General features: G+C 37.3%; 1 protein-coding gene across 1 annotated transcript in view; it reads left to right on the forward strand.

Moving 5' to 3' along the window:
- CCDC141 (coiled-coil domain containing 141) overlaps positions 1-14697 on the forward strand; it is a 207778-nt gene that overhangs the window by 177384 nt on the left and 15697 nt on the right. Inside the window, exons 18-21 of the mRNA XM_010382868.2 lie at positions 5760-5900; positions 6622-6816; positions 8224-8407; positions 11695-11807. Of these exons, the coding sequence (XP_010381170.2) occupies positions 5760-5900; positions 6622-6816; positions 8224-8407; positions 11695-11807 (633 nt within the window). The remainder of the gene's footprint in view (positions 1-5759; positions 5901-6621; positions 6817-8223; positions 8408-11694; positions 11808-14697) is intronic.

Below are 14697 nucleotides of genomic sequence, written 5' to 3' on the forward strand. Positions count from 1 at the left end.
GCTTACATGTCAATCACGTCTCGTCAAGGAAAACCATCAGAGCACATTGGTCTCCCCAAGGCTACAAAATGTGGATTCATGGTTATGGAAACTGTTCCTTTACAGTCTTTCCTTAAAGTTATCTTCTTTATTCCTTCTTCTCTCTTCTTTCCTCCCCTCCCCCTCCCCTTTCCTCCGGTTTTCCCTCCTTCTCTTCCTCCTCCTGTACTTCTATTTGTAAACCTTTGTCTTGCCAAAAATCCTCCCTCTTTGCAGGGATGGTTGGGCTCTACATTTGCTGACGCTCAAGTGGAGCAGGCTGAGGGGTTTTCCCAGCCCCCTCTGGCTCCGTTTCCGTCTCCCTGTAGACCTGTGATATTTATGAAGCTGGGTCTCCCTGTTCAGGCCCTTCCAGCAGGAATTCTATTTATAGGGACTGCCTCATGATGAGACTGTGTTTGGAGCCAGCCGGCCGGGATGACAGATGTCCCTTCCTGTCAGTAGGGACGCCCCAGAATTGTCTGTACCGTGTCAGAATGAGCAGCCAGATACATGCGGGTTTGATTTAGGAATCAGGTATCACTTCAGCATGCTCTTACGTTTTAAGAGAGATATTCTTCCCATTTGCTTCCACTACAGATCCAGTTAATCTTTCATGTAACTTACAATTTCACATTTAAATGACCTTTGAGAACTTTGGGTCTCTGTTGCTTCTCCTTTTTTGTGGAGATATAAGGAGTGTGCACACCCTAGACTTTGGGGACTTTGTCTGTACAGCCATTCCTCTAGTGGGCCCCATCCTGGGTCCATCTGGATGGTATGTGTAAGAGGATAAGAAAGACTACAACTTCCTCTAAAAGCATCCATTCCATAAGGTTAAAACGTTAACATTTTGGTGTTTAACATCTGCAAAATGACTGGAATCTTTCTAAAGAATAAAGAGAGCTGAAGTTTTAAATTATGGTTATCGTACAGAAAATAAAACTTGACAAACATATTATGAAGACACAAAACATGCAAAATGGATAAAATATTTATTACTGACACCTGTTACTACCTACAATTTAAGGCAGAGCAATTGTCATGTCTTCCCAAGTTGTCCCACTTTCAGCCTCTAGCAGCTGGCCTCACACACAGGAAGACAAGGGTGTGGTTGCCAAATGGAAAGAGGACAAAAAGTCTTCTCCTGAAATCTCTCTAGCACTAAGTCTGAATATTCTACAATTGGGAGGCCAAAGTAGGAGGATTGCTGGAGCCCAGGAGTTAAAGTCCAGTCTGGGCAAGATGGTGAGACCCTACCTCTACAAAAAAATTTTTTTTTTTTTTTTTTTTTTTTGAGACAGAATCTCACTCTGTTGCCCAGGCTGGAGTGTAGTGGTATGATCTCGACTTACTGCAACCTCTGCCTCCTGGGTTCAAGCAATTCTCCTGCCTCAGCCTCCTGAGTAGCTGAGATTACAGGCGTGTGCCACCATGCCTAGTTAATTTTTGTATTTTTAGTGGAGATGGGGTTTTACCATGTTGGCCAGGCTGGTCTTGAACTCCTGACCTCAGGTGATCCACCCACCACAGCCTCCCTAAGTGATAATTGATAATTGTAGCAAATGATTTGGGTTAAATTTTGAGACTTTGGGTCTCTCGATTTTGAATGACGCATACCTGGGAGGTGATAACATCACAGCTTTCTGTTGCTGAACATGAGCATCAAAAAGCTTTTTTCTGGAGTAAATAAAATGACAGGCAAGAAATGACATTCATGAAGGGGACATTATGGAAATTAACCAGTCACTTTATATTTTTGCTTCTGGCCAAACATGTGCCATAGTTCTAAGGAAAGGTTTTCTTTTTAAATGCATTAAATGCATTTCTGTTTTAAATGTCCCATGTCCCTCACACAAATTGGCCTTGACAGCAGCAAACTTATAAATAATACATTTTCATGCCAAAGCTGGCTCAACCAGCTTGCCCAGGGTGGACTAACAATAGCAAGCCAGCCTCACTTGGCATCAGCCTCTTTCCCTTCTGCTTCTTTCCAAAGAAGCTTTGTTCATTTCTAACCCTGAGAGGGGGCTTACGGCATGCTAGAAAATTTGGCAAAGATGTTCATTCTGCTAATTTCAAAATATTTATAGTTTTTAAATCTTAATAGCTTATTTCTAATTATAGCTATGTTAACTCAGTCTGTTTATTCTATGGTAAATATAGAGGAGCTGACCATGTGAAAAGATGGGAAAATAAAATAATTCATTAAAAATATATTTTCCCTAATTTTCTGAAAACTTTGAGGAACTTTAGTATGAATTATGACATCATTTAAAGATTTCTAACAGGGAAAAATTTTTCTCACTCCAAGCTTGGGGTGTTTTTCTCCACTTATGTGCTCAACTGAAGCAGTTGTCTCAGCCCCATCCCACCATTCCCCATTGTTGACAAGTTGACTAAAGTTAGAAACAGCTGCTTGAACAATGGTACCACAGCCCAGCAACTATGGCACTCAGTTCCTTTAAAAATATGATCACAAGTTATGTTGGGATTAGATGGGAAGTTAAGTTTTCATATTGGAAAGTGCAGGTAAGAAAATTAAGAATGGCAAGATTTTTCAATTGCTGACGGTCGTTTCATGCATATTGCCTTCCACTCGTATCTGCAGTAGTCCTGACTTTGAGTTGAAAAAAGGCACAGAGATTTAGATTTAAAATGGATTTCCAGTGAAATCAAAATAGAAAAGTGCCAGCAACTTTGTCAAGGGAGCTCATGTGTCAGAAAGAAGCTGATCCCATTTCACATGCCCACAGTGTCATGAACATTCTTTGGCCTTATAAATCATCTTCAGTGGAAGTGCACACGTTCTGAAGCAAACAGAAATCAAATCACACTCATCATTTATCAGTCTTAAATTTCTTAATCCAAAGTAGATTTAAAATCTCATGGTTGAAAATTAAAGTATTAAATCTCAGCCTTTCTCTATTTATCATATAGTTTTCAAATAGACATTGAATTTTCCCATTTAAAGTAGATGTAATCCAGTGGTGATCAGGTTAATGATAGAGCCCTTCTTCCTTTCTATAGACTAAGGTTTTCTGATGTATGTCACATTTCAGTAGAGAAAAATATATAAGACTATATTTTATATATATTTTTTATATATATTAGATATATATTTTATATAGTCTTATATATAAGTAGAAGAATATATAAGTTTATTTTCCAATGGATAAATTTTAGTGACAGAGCATTTTTCCCTTTATTTTTACTTGTGGTAAAATACACATAGCATGAAATTTACCAGCTTAACTGTTTTAATTGTATAGTTTAGTGGTATTAGGTGCGTTCACATGGTTGTGAACCCATCGCCACCATCCATCTGCAGAGCTTTTTTGTCATTTTAAACAGAAACTCTGCACTCATTAAATAGTAACTCGTTATTGAGATGTTTTTTAAAACAATAACGTCTGGTTTCCTCAGCTGTGGTACTTATTACATTTATAGTTGCAAAAACTCCTGCCAAAATTTTATGTAAATTACTAAGGATATAACCCCTTTATATCTCAATCTTACAAAATTGACATTATTTATCCTTTCTTGTTAAAATCAAACATATGCACAGTAAAACATTGAGTGCCATAGAATGTAATTGTTTATTAGTTATTTCACAAACACATCAACAGAATATGATCTTTTAAATATTCCACTGAGTTTCTAATAGAGAAATAATGTTGAAATTCTGAAACTTTTCACTTTTTCTGAACATTACTGATTTATTTATCAGTTAAAGTAGTTCATGCGGTCTCTGTGCTTGGTTTAGTTTGTAACTTAAAAGTAATGTTCAACAACATTATTTACCATATAAACTAAACAACACTGATTAAGTATATGTGTATCAGATGCAAAAATTCTATCAGTATAATAATTTCCATGTGTAATTCCACTAGAGCTTTAAAGTTGATATCTCCAAGATGTGTTAAAGATAAGATAAAGGCTTTATTTTCACAGTCTGCAGAATTTGAAATAAGCATTTTGAAAAAGCATACATTTTGTAGGGCAAGTATGTTTTTCTGCATTACAATCCTAAAATCTAGCACATGCATGGTCTTTATTCCCTCCCAAATAATTTGTTTGCTGTCATTGAAAAGAATTTTAATGCTTTTCTGACTTAGCTCAAATTTATCAACCATGGCATTGTTCAGTCTTGCTGTTAAATGCCTCCATATAATCTGAGAAGGTATTTTTTTTTTCTCTGTACTTCTCTTTGTTGATAATACAGAGAGTTGCCTGTCAATATGCTTATACTTCTTAAATATAGAGAAGGGACAGAAAGTGGTGCATTTAATGGAACTGGGCTGCTTAGAAATTTGGTGCACTGGTAAAGTTGAACTGTTTTTAAGACTGTCAAAATCTTTCCCCTATGGATAGCTGTATGCTTTATTTATACACAGGTTAGCATAGCTGTCATTAGCAACAACTGTCACTTTACTTTTTTTGCTTTTGAAGGATCTCTGAAGTTAATGGTCTATATCTAAGAAGTAAAACTCTTTTCAGAACTTCTCATGAAAAATAATTTTTAACTGGGCAGATAATAGTTATTTTTCCCTACTAAATCTCATATTGGGTCTTCTCTTCCACCCCACCGATGTCCAGGTGGTCTAAATGTCAACACTTCATTGACCTCTTCAACATGGATAGCTTTTTGGAGCCTTAATAAATGTATACATGATGGCTGTGAGAGAGTATTGGAGATAGATCTGGGGCAAATATTAGCATATCGAAAACAGAATGAATGGGAAAAAAAGATATAAAAGAAATACAAATAAGAAAATTAGAGTTTTTAAAAGTTTATGGGGCCGGGCGCGGTGGCTCAAGCCTGTAATCCCAGCACTTTGGGAGGCCAAGACGGGCGGTTCACGAGGTCAGGAAATCAAGACCATTCTGGCTAACACGGTGAAACCCCGTCTCTACTAAAAAATACAAAAAACTAGCCGGCCAAGGTGGCGGGAGCCTGTAGTCCCAGGTACTAGGGAGGCTGAGGCAGGAGAATGGCGTGAACCCGGGAGGCGGAGCTTGCAGTGAGCTGAGATCCGGCCACTGCACTCCAGCCCGGGCGACAGAGCGAGACTCCGTCTCAAAAAAAAAAAAAAAAAAAAAAAGTTTATGTCTGATATATGAGAAATTTTCTTACTTGAGGGACAAAGGAATGTTCTATAGCTATAATTCCTAATTAAAAATTACAAATCGAAAAGTATTAAGCATTTTATAATTACTCATATTTGGAGGATGTATTTAAATTCACTTTGTGTGTCCACTTGGCAGATTTGTTTTCTATTGAAAATCACTCTGAGGCCAGGCGCGGTGGCTCAAGCCTGTAATCCCAGCACTTTAGGAGGCCGCGGTAGGTGGATCGCTTGAGGCCGGGAGTTCGAGACTAGTCTCGCCAATATGGTGAAACCCTGTCTCTACTAAAAGTACAAAAATTAGCCAGGCATGGTGGCACACATCTGCAGTGCTAGCTACTTAGGAGAGACATGAGAATTACTTGAACCCAGGAGGCAGATGTTGCAATGAGTCCAGATCGTGTCAATGCACTCCAGCCTGAGTGACAAAGTGAGACCCTGTCTCAAAAAAGAAGAAAGGGAAAGGAAGGGAATGGAAGGGAGAGAAAATTACCCTAAATACATTTTTAAGACTATAAATATGTTGAAGTGTTCAGATGCTTTGATTTATTTATGACTTACTTTGTTTTCTCATTTTAAGGAAATCACCTATTTCTTTTTGTTGAACTACAGCTCAAAGAGTCATTCAAAGATGTCAAAAAGAAATTCAATAATTTGAAGTTTAATTACACTAAGAAAAATGAAAAATATCGGAATCTGAAGGTGCTTAAATATCAAATTCAACAAGTTGATATGTATGCTGAAAAAATGCAGGTAACAAGAAAATATGGTTTGTATATGTGTGTGTGTGTATGTGTGTACTACACAATTATTGCAAAATTGTTTTGCATTTCAAATCTAGATACCTAACTCTGGCTTTTTGTAGCATTGGGACTCAAAGGGTATTTTTCCATTTTTATAACAATTTTATCCTTCATATAAAAATACATAATAAATTGATTTATCTCTTGAGGCGGATCCAGAATGGTTTCTGCCAAACCTACCCAGCTTGTCTACTTCCATTCTTCTCCCCAACACATAGACACACATGCATGGACACATGCACACGCCTTCTACACTCCTCCTCCTTTTCTTGCATCCATCTATGTCATTAGTTTTGCTGGTCCTATAGCCTCTTATTCCTACCCTGATTATCACATGTACTGGCTAGATTATTTAAATGCCTTTTCCAGGAGACAGTGAGCTTATTGAGGACAACTATTTGATTTAATTATCATTGTCTTTAAAAAATATCATATTACTAGTCTCAAAATCTGGAATAAACCTGTATACATCTTCTATTTATTTGCTGAATGCTAAATCAATAGAATTTGGGGAAAACCCATTCTTTCCATAATATATTTGTAATAATTATTATTTTAATAGATTGGAGGAAGCTGCAAAAGCTTTTTCTAGTTTTACTCTCAGTATTTAATCACTAGCATCATAAATACAAATTGAATGTTATTTTAAAAACTTCTTGTTTTTCACACAGGCTTTGAAAAGGAAAATGGAAAAAGTTAGTAATAAAACCTCTGATTCCTTCTCAAATTATCCAAGTGATAAAGTTAATGTCCTTTTGGAAGTCGTGAAGGATTTGCAAAAACATGTGGATGACTTTGACAAAGTTGTGACAGATTACAAGAAGAATTTGGACCTGACTGAGCATCTCCAGGAGGTGATAGAAGAGGTATCTTCTTTTTGCAGTGGCATCCATGTTGCAATGTTGTTTTCAAAAATTATTTTGCAACTTTAAAGCAATGTCACATTAGTTGTTATTGTCGTTATATACATGTATCATGCTCCGTTCCATGATTGTTTTTCTTAGGATAATTCTTTAAAATAGAATTGCTGGACTTAAGGGGATGAATGTTATAAGGTCTTTGATTTTATTCGTCAATTTATCTTGAGAAAGGTGTTTACTAATTTACCGGCAATGTATGAGAGTTCCTGTTTCTCCATAACCTCATCAATTGAAGATGTTTAATTATCATGAAATTATGCTGAATATCTGTTTAAAATGCTCAGAGTGGCTTATTTATTTCACAGAACTTGAAAATATTTATTTTAAAGATTGATACTGTGATTTTTCAGTTAAAAAAGTTGTTATTGGTGTTTTCTTTTATTACTGTCAAGAGGATAAAAGGTAGAGTATACATAAAATATATGAAATCTAACAAGTTAAAGTTATTGTTTGAACACTTTGTATTGAAGAAATTCTGCACTTGAAGTTCTTGAGTGTTCTTTGTTGCCCATTATTGTTTGAGATACAGAACGTCTTTACCACTAATGCAGTTGAGTTTTTAGATTTAACACCAGATTAAAGAGAATCAAAATGATCAGTCTTCTACATATGATGTATAGGTTTGTTGTGTCTTTGTGGCACTATTTAAAACCAACTCCTAACAGAGTCGTGTGTTCCTATCTCTCACCCTGCATAAGTGCTTTGGGTCTGGGTAAGACATTCCTTCCATCACAGTTATTTAGTTTTAATGAGAAACTGTCTCATTCTCCACTGTGGTTGGAAAATATAACTATTTTCTATTAAGAAAAGGTGAAATGCTATTTGTTGGATGATATTTTCCCATTCATAAACTAAACCTTATTCTTCAATGAGAATTTCTTTCTTAGAGTGTTCATCAGGCAATACTTTAGCAATGTATTGTTAATGATATCAATTCATTATGCTGGATTGGGAACATTTGACCTTTTTCTTGCCAGTTAGCATGTATTTGGATTCTTTTTAGTTCCAGATGCTTTTTATCCTGCCTGTTCTTGTAAGTCTGCAACATTCCTCTTAGGAATTATATTTTAGGCAAACCTAAGAAGGCAGGAGAATCAAATATAGTTTCATATTTTTACTTTCTTATAGTTTTATTTACATGTATTTTCATATTTGTACTTATTTCTGCCACTAACATTTAAGTGCAAAAGAATATGATCATGTTTTAATATTTTCTTTATTATGACTTAGAAAGTTCAAGCCAATGTGAACATAAAGTTGAGGGAATTAAAATTTGATACTCCACTGGTCAAAATTAAGAACTTTAGAAGGACCATATTTCTTTCATCTGTGCTTTATCCTATTTAAATTTAGTGTCACTTTTGGTATGAAGATGCAAGTGCCACAGTTGTAAGAGTGGGAAAATATTCCACAGAATGCAAGACAAAGGAAGCTGTGAAAATTCTCCACCAGCAGTTCAATAAGTTTATTGCACCCTCAGTGCCGCAGCAAGAAGAAAGAATTCAGGAGGCCACTGACCTTGCTCAGCGCTTATATGGTGAGATCTCTTTTAAGATATCCAGTGATTGGCCATTGAACAAATCTATACTGAGCCTAATCCAGTAGAAAGCAAGAGCGTGGCAAGTCCTCAAGGTCCTCAGTATACCAACCTATTCAGGGAAAATGTTCAAGATAAGAACCCACAGCCAGGGAAAGCAAACAGGGAACAGAGGAAGGAATTTCTGGAGCAGATGAAGCCTGCAGATTTTTAACTACTTTGTGTAAGCCTTCCTTCTCTATTCTCTTTTCTCCTCCATCCTTGTTGTTCATCTCTAGGGTAATGACACCAGAACAATACTCAGCTTATATAAACAACAACAACAACAAAAAAAAAACCCATCTAATTTCCACTAGAGTGATTCCTCGAAAAACATAGAAAACTTCAGTAATACTTTAACTAGACATAAAGCTAAGATGGAAGTCTCCAGCCCTCTCATTTCAACGAGGCTTTTGGTTCACGAATTTGAGAAAGACCTGGAAAATTCTCCTGTCTTCCTCTCACTTGTGGAATAAATGGGAGAACTCAAATTGCCATTTTACAAGTTCTGCTTTCCTCTCTTCCATGACTAGAAAAGATAATGTCATGTCAGCCTGGGAGATCTTTCCTCCTAAAAGAGGCACCCATTTAAGAAGTCCATGGAGGGTGATAGTTCTTGAGGGCTCTGAGGAATAAGTTCCATGAATTCCCTGGTATCAGTCCTACGAGACCCAGAGTAATTCCCAGTGACCAGGCAAATGCAGCCCAGAAAGAAGACACAGCAGTTGGTACAAAATGCTTAATTTGGCTGCCCATGGCTGCTGCCAGATATTTTCTCTTATATAACATGAAACACTATCCATGGAGAGCCATAAATTTTGAAATTTTGTAGTATACTACTTAAATTGTTGAGAATGAATTATTCATGATATTCCAGAAGAAAAGGGTAGAAACATAAAAATAATAAAATACGGATTGAAAAATTAATGGAAACTAAGGTGACATCTTCTTGCTGGAGTTACTGTGTAAGTGCACTAAAAATTTTGGAGACACTCTGCTCCCATAGCCTGGTATATATTTCCTCCACGACTGAACTTTTTACATTGTAGTATAAACACCTATTTGTCTTCTCTACTGCCCATAAACTTGAGGAAAGTATATTTTATTTTTCACTGTATTTGTGCCTGGATCAATGCCTATTCAATCTAAAAGCATGATAAGTACTGACAAAGCCCCTAAAAAGTTAAATTCCCTTCTTGACATGGAAGATCCTGCCTCTGGCTTTGTTTGTATCCCTGGCCCTTATCACCAACTGACATTTTATATAGGTATTTGTCTGTTGCCTGGCTTTCCTTACCAGAGTGTAAGCTGTATTCGAGGAGGGATTTTTGCCTGTTAGTTCACTGTCTCATGGCACATACCAACAGCTTAACAAATATTTGATGGATAAATGAATCACTGAATGAATAAATGAATGACATGAGTCTCCATCTGTTTGGTATGGAAGCTATACATTTTTTAAAATTAGTGCATCAAGGGAAGTACTTTAAGATTATATCAACTCTTGCAAGCTGTTCAAGCACTACTGAACTCAGAATTTTCATGCAAAAAAATTATCTCAAACTTTTGCCTACCTGTTATCTACTAAGAGCTGTGGCTGTTATAAAGACAAGTAAGACCTGGTTCCTGCATTCAAGAGACCACAGTCTAGGCCTTGAAGTCATGGTATGGTAAATGGATTGAGAAGGTCATAAAATGTTCGTGTTCGTTTTCTAGGGCTGCCGTAACAAAATACCACTGACTGGGTGGCTTAAACAGAAACTTATTTTCTCACACTTCTGGAGTCTGGAAGTCCAAGATGAAGATGCCAGCAGGGTTGGTTTCATGTCAGGCCACTCTGCTTGGCTTGCAGATGGCTGATCTCTTGTTGCCTCTTCACATGGTCATCCCTCTGCAAACACACGCCCCTGGTGTCTCTCCCTCTGCTTGTAAGGGCACCAGTCATATTGGATTAGTGCCCCATCCCAATGGCCTCATTTTAATTTAACCACCTCTTTAAAGATCTTATCTCCAAATACAATTACGTTCTGAGGTACTGGGAATTGAGACTTCAACATACGAACTTGGCAGGATGGGGGACATAGTTCAGCCCATAACAATGTGTGACACAATCTTGGCCTAGGGTGTGGAGTCAGATAGTCCTGGGTTCAAATCCCTGTTCCTCCATTTATTGTATTGGTCACCTAAAGAAGTTCTTTTTTTTTTTTTGAGACAAAGTCTTGCTTTGTCACCCAGGCTGGAGTGCAGCAGCATGATCTCGGTTCACTGAAACCTACACCTCCCAGGTTCAAGTGATTTTCCTGCCTCAGCATCCCGAGTAGCTGAGATTACAGGCATGCGCCACCATGCCAGGTTAATTTTTGTATTTTTAGTAGAGATGGGGTTTCACCATGTTGGTCAGGCTGGTCTCGAACTCCTGACCTCAAGTGGTCTGACCACCTTGGTCTCCCAAAGTGCTCAGATTACAGGCACGACCCACTGTGCCCAGGCAAGAAGTTCTTTTGAGCATCGCATTCCTCATTTGTAAAATGTGGATAGTAGTAGAGTCTATCCAAGGATTACATTGAGCAATGGTTATACAGTGCTTAGGCACAGGCAAATAATAAGCATGTGCTACATGATAGCTATTTTTATTACAATATATATGGAAAAGCCCAGTTGGAAAAGATTAAGAATATCTTCACAGAAATGTTGGCATTTCAGGTGGACCTTAAAGAGTAGGTTATATTTGGACAGCAGAAATAGAGAGTGGAGGGACAGTAGTCCTGGTAGAGGAAGGAATACTCAGCTGCTGTGGGGATCTTCAGGAGGAGTTGCTGGTTCCGTTTGGCTGGAGATAAAATACAGGAGAGAACTAGAGTGACATACATTTGGGAGAGGCAGATTGAAACCATGTTATGGAAGGGCCTTGAATGCCATCCTGAGGAATTTATTCTTCTGTAAGCAGAGAGGAACCACTGGATTTTCTGAACAGGAAAAACTGAGGAGAATTGAGCTTTGAGACTATTCATGTAGCAACATTATTTAGGTTATGTGAAAGTGGCATGGTACAGCAAATGTAATCATTTTCCTAGAATATCTAGCTTTTAGAAACATGTCTTTATTCATTTATTTATCTGTTCAGCAAATATTTATTAAGAACTTACAATTTATCAGCCCTTACACTGGACAGGGAGATGAATTTATACCTGGACTTTTTTTCTTGCTAAAAATTTGACCTTTAAAATTAGTTTCATCCTTCTCCCCAGGTTTGGAAGAAGGACAGAAATATATTGAGAAAATAGTGACAAAACACAACGAGGTTCTTGAATCTGTGACTGAATTATGTGAGTCCCTCACAGAGCTTGAAGAAAAACTGAAGGTAATTTCTTCTTCCTAGAATATGTATTTTCAAGCAAAATAAATAAAAATGTGTTAATCAAATGTCTTCTGGTGCAAAGACGTTTTAATAGAATTTGTCAAGGGATGTAATGTGCACATTTGTTTCACAGCTTTCTAACATAATTATCTGGGTGTTTCTGATAATTAATTCTATTTCTTTCCCATCACTGCAGAGAAAAATATTGCTGGGAATGAGGGCTAAACACAATTAAGGTGTCTGGTTTACATTTTCATGGATCATATCCTAAAAAATGTGTCCCATTAAGACTCTGCCAGTAAACTTTGTATTAAGTAGCCTATGGTTTTGTTTCATAATTAAGTAGCCTATGGTTTTGTTCATAAATAATAGATGCCAGGGTGTTTTTTTTTTTTTTCCTCTCCAAATTGTGGCACCAGAGAAAATAAAAGTAATCTTCAGGTATTCATTGAACACTTTTCCTCATGGAAATAGTAAACTAATCATGATCACTTTTCACAGAATACCAATTTGATGGTAACAAATATAGAGAATATGTTTATGTCTAAGCAAAACCAGTTAAAGTGAAATACATATGTTTCTCTGTCAGTGTCATGTCAAAAGCTGGTTTGATTAATGCTGTTTTCATAGCTGGCTGAAAGAACTGGTTGTTGAGGATGGGCAGAATAGCAAGGTCATTAAGATCAAAGGCTGTAAAGCAAAGCACAGTTGCCTTGAAATACCAACTCCCTAAATAATTGAATTTGTGACCTTGGGTACATTATTTAATCTCCCTGAGTCTCTGTTTCCTGATCTATAAAGTGGATCCCAGGGTAGCCCTGACAATTGACTGTGAAGATACTCAAGATTATTGTTGGGATAATTGTGATTGAGGCCTAGTGGTGGTCTTGCAGTTCAGAGCAGAATTATATTTATTTCTAGCAGCCACTTTTTATGGTAGGAATTTCTATGTCATAAATTTATGTGCCTCTTCCATTCAAATAGTTTGTGAGGCTTTTAATTCAGTGGGTGCCCAACTAACTTATCTTTATCCTTTGGTTAAGAATCTAGATTTTCTTGGTCTGCAGTCCAATGCTCTAACCCTGAGCTATAAGGAAACAACAGGTGTTGGAGAGGATGTGGAGAAATAGGAACGCTTTTACACTGTTGGTGGGATTGTAAACTAGTTCAACCATTATGGAAAACAGTATGGCAATTCCTCAAGGATCTAGAACTAGATGTACCATATGACCCAGCCATCCCACTACTGGGTATATACCCAAAGGATTATAAATTATTCTACTACAAAGACACATGCACACGTATGTTTATTGCGGCACTATTCACAATAGCAAAGACTTGGAATCAACCCAGATGTCCATCTGTGACAGACTGGATTAAGAAAATGTGGCACATATACGCCATGGAATACTATGCAGCCATAAAAAAGGATGAGTTTGCGTCCTTTGTAGGGACATGGATGCAGCTGGAAACCATCATTCTTAGCAAACTATCACAAGAAGAGAAAACCAAACACCGCATGTTCTCACTCATAGGTGGGAACTGAACAATGAGATCACTTGGACTCGGGAAGGGGATCATCACACACTGGGGCCTATCATGGGGAGGGGGGAGGAGGGAGGGATTGCATTGGGGAGTTATACATGATATAAATGATGAATTGATGGGTGCTGACGAGTTGGTGGGTGCAGCACACCAACATGGCATAAGTATACATATGTAACAAACCTGCACGTTATGCACATGTACCCTAGAACTTAAAGTATAATAAAAAAAAAAAAAAAAAAAAATTTCTACAACCGTGGTAAATCTTGGAGCGCTGATACAACTATGAAGATGCAGTATATAATGAAATCCTTTTGAAAGATTTATGCAACATGATTATGTATGTTATCCTGAATTAATAGGCATGCAAATTTCTTAAAAGCTAAAAAAAAAAAAAAAAAAAAAAAAACAGAATCTAGATTTTCTAACCATTTTACCATTTTAAATAACACCACAATGAACATCTTTGTGCATAGCTTTTTCTTTCTTTTGTATTATTACCCACACATAAATTCTACAATCAGGTTTGAGAAAACTGAAATTTTTAATATATGAAATGATTAATATTTCTAATATATATGTTATTTGCTTCCCATCAATGTTTCACAATGATAATAAACCATATATCTCATGTTATCTTTTTCAACATTTATCCTTTCCTCCCCACCTCCATCCCACCTCCTGAGGAGCTGCTGCTGCTTCTGACTTCCAATACACAGGCTGCAAATCACTGCTTCCTCTGACTCTTTGCTCTTCATTGTCTACAATATTCCTCCCATTTATATTGCACATCTTAAAGTGAGGGTCGGCTTCATAAAATCTGCTTTCTTCAAATTATATCCCTTTCCAGCTTTTACCTTGATGGCTATTCTTCCTGAAAGGGCTGTTTCCATGGCCTCTCCCACTTCCTCATTCTCCATTCCTTCCATACTCAGTGTAGCCAGGATTGCATTCTGTCTTTCTCACGCTCAGCCTGTCACTTGGATTCTCTTTTGCACTAGTCAGGAGTCCCCTAATTATACTCCCAGCTAGATTACCCTTCCTAAATAGTTCTGCTAGTGTCATCTTCACATTCACAACACTCCACTACAAACTCTTCCTTACCAAGTCAAGTTCCAATTCAAGGCCTTTCAATGTTCTGAGGCTGGTCACCTTTCCCAACCACTGTGCTTCTACATTCACTGTAGATCTGTGTCCTACTGATCTACTGTGCTCCCTGGGATTTTCCACTTCTAAACCTTTACTTCAAGGACACGACCTTCTGTCTGTTTTTCGAAATCTTACCATCTCTCAGAGCCAAACCCAAATGCTGCCTCCTCCATAAATCCTTCCTTAGCTATATCACTCC

This window comes from Rhinopithecus roxellana, chromosome 14 (assembly GCF_007565055.1).
Source record: "Rhinopithecus roxellana isolate Shanxi Qingling chromosome 14, ASM756505v1, whole genome shotgun sequence".
In the NCBI taxonomy this organism is placed as follows: domain Eukaryota; kingdom Metazoa; phylum Chordata; class Mammalia; order Primates; family Cercopithecidae; genus Rhinopithecus; species Rhinopithecus roxellana.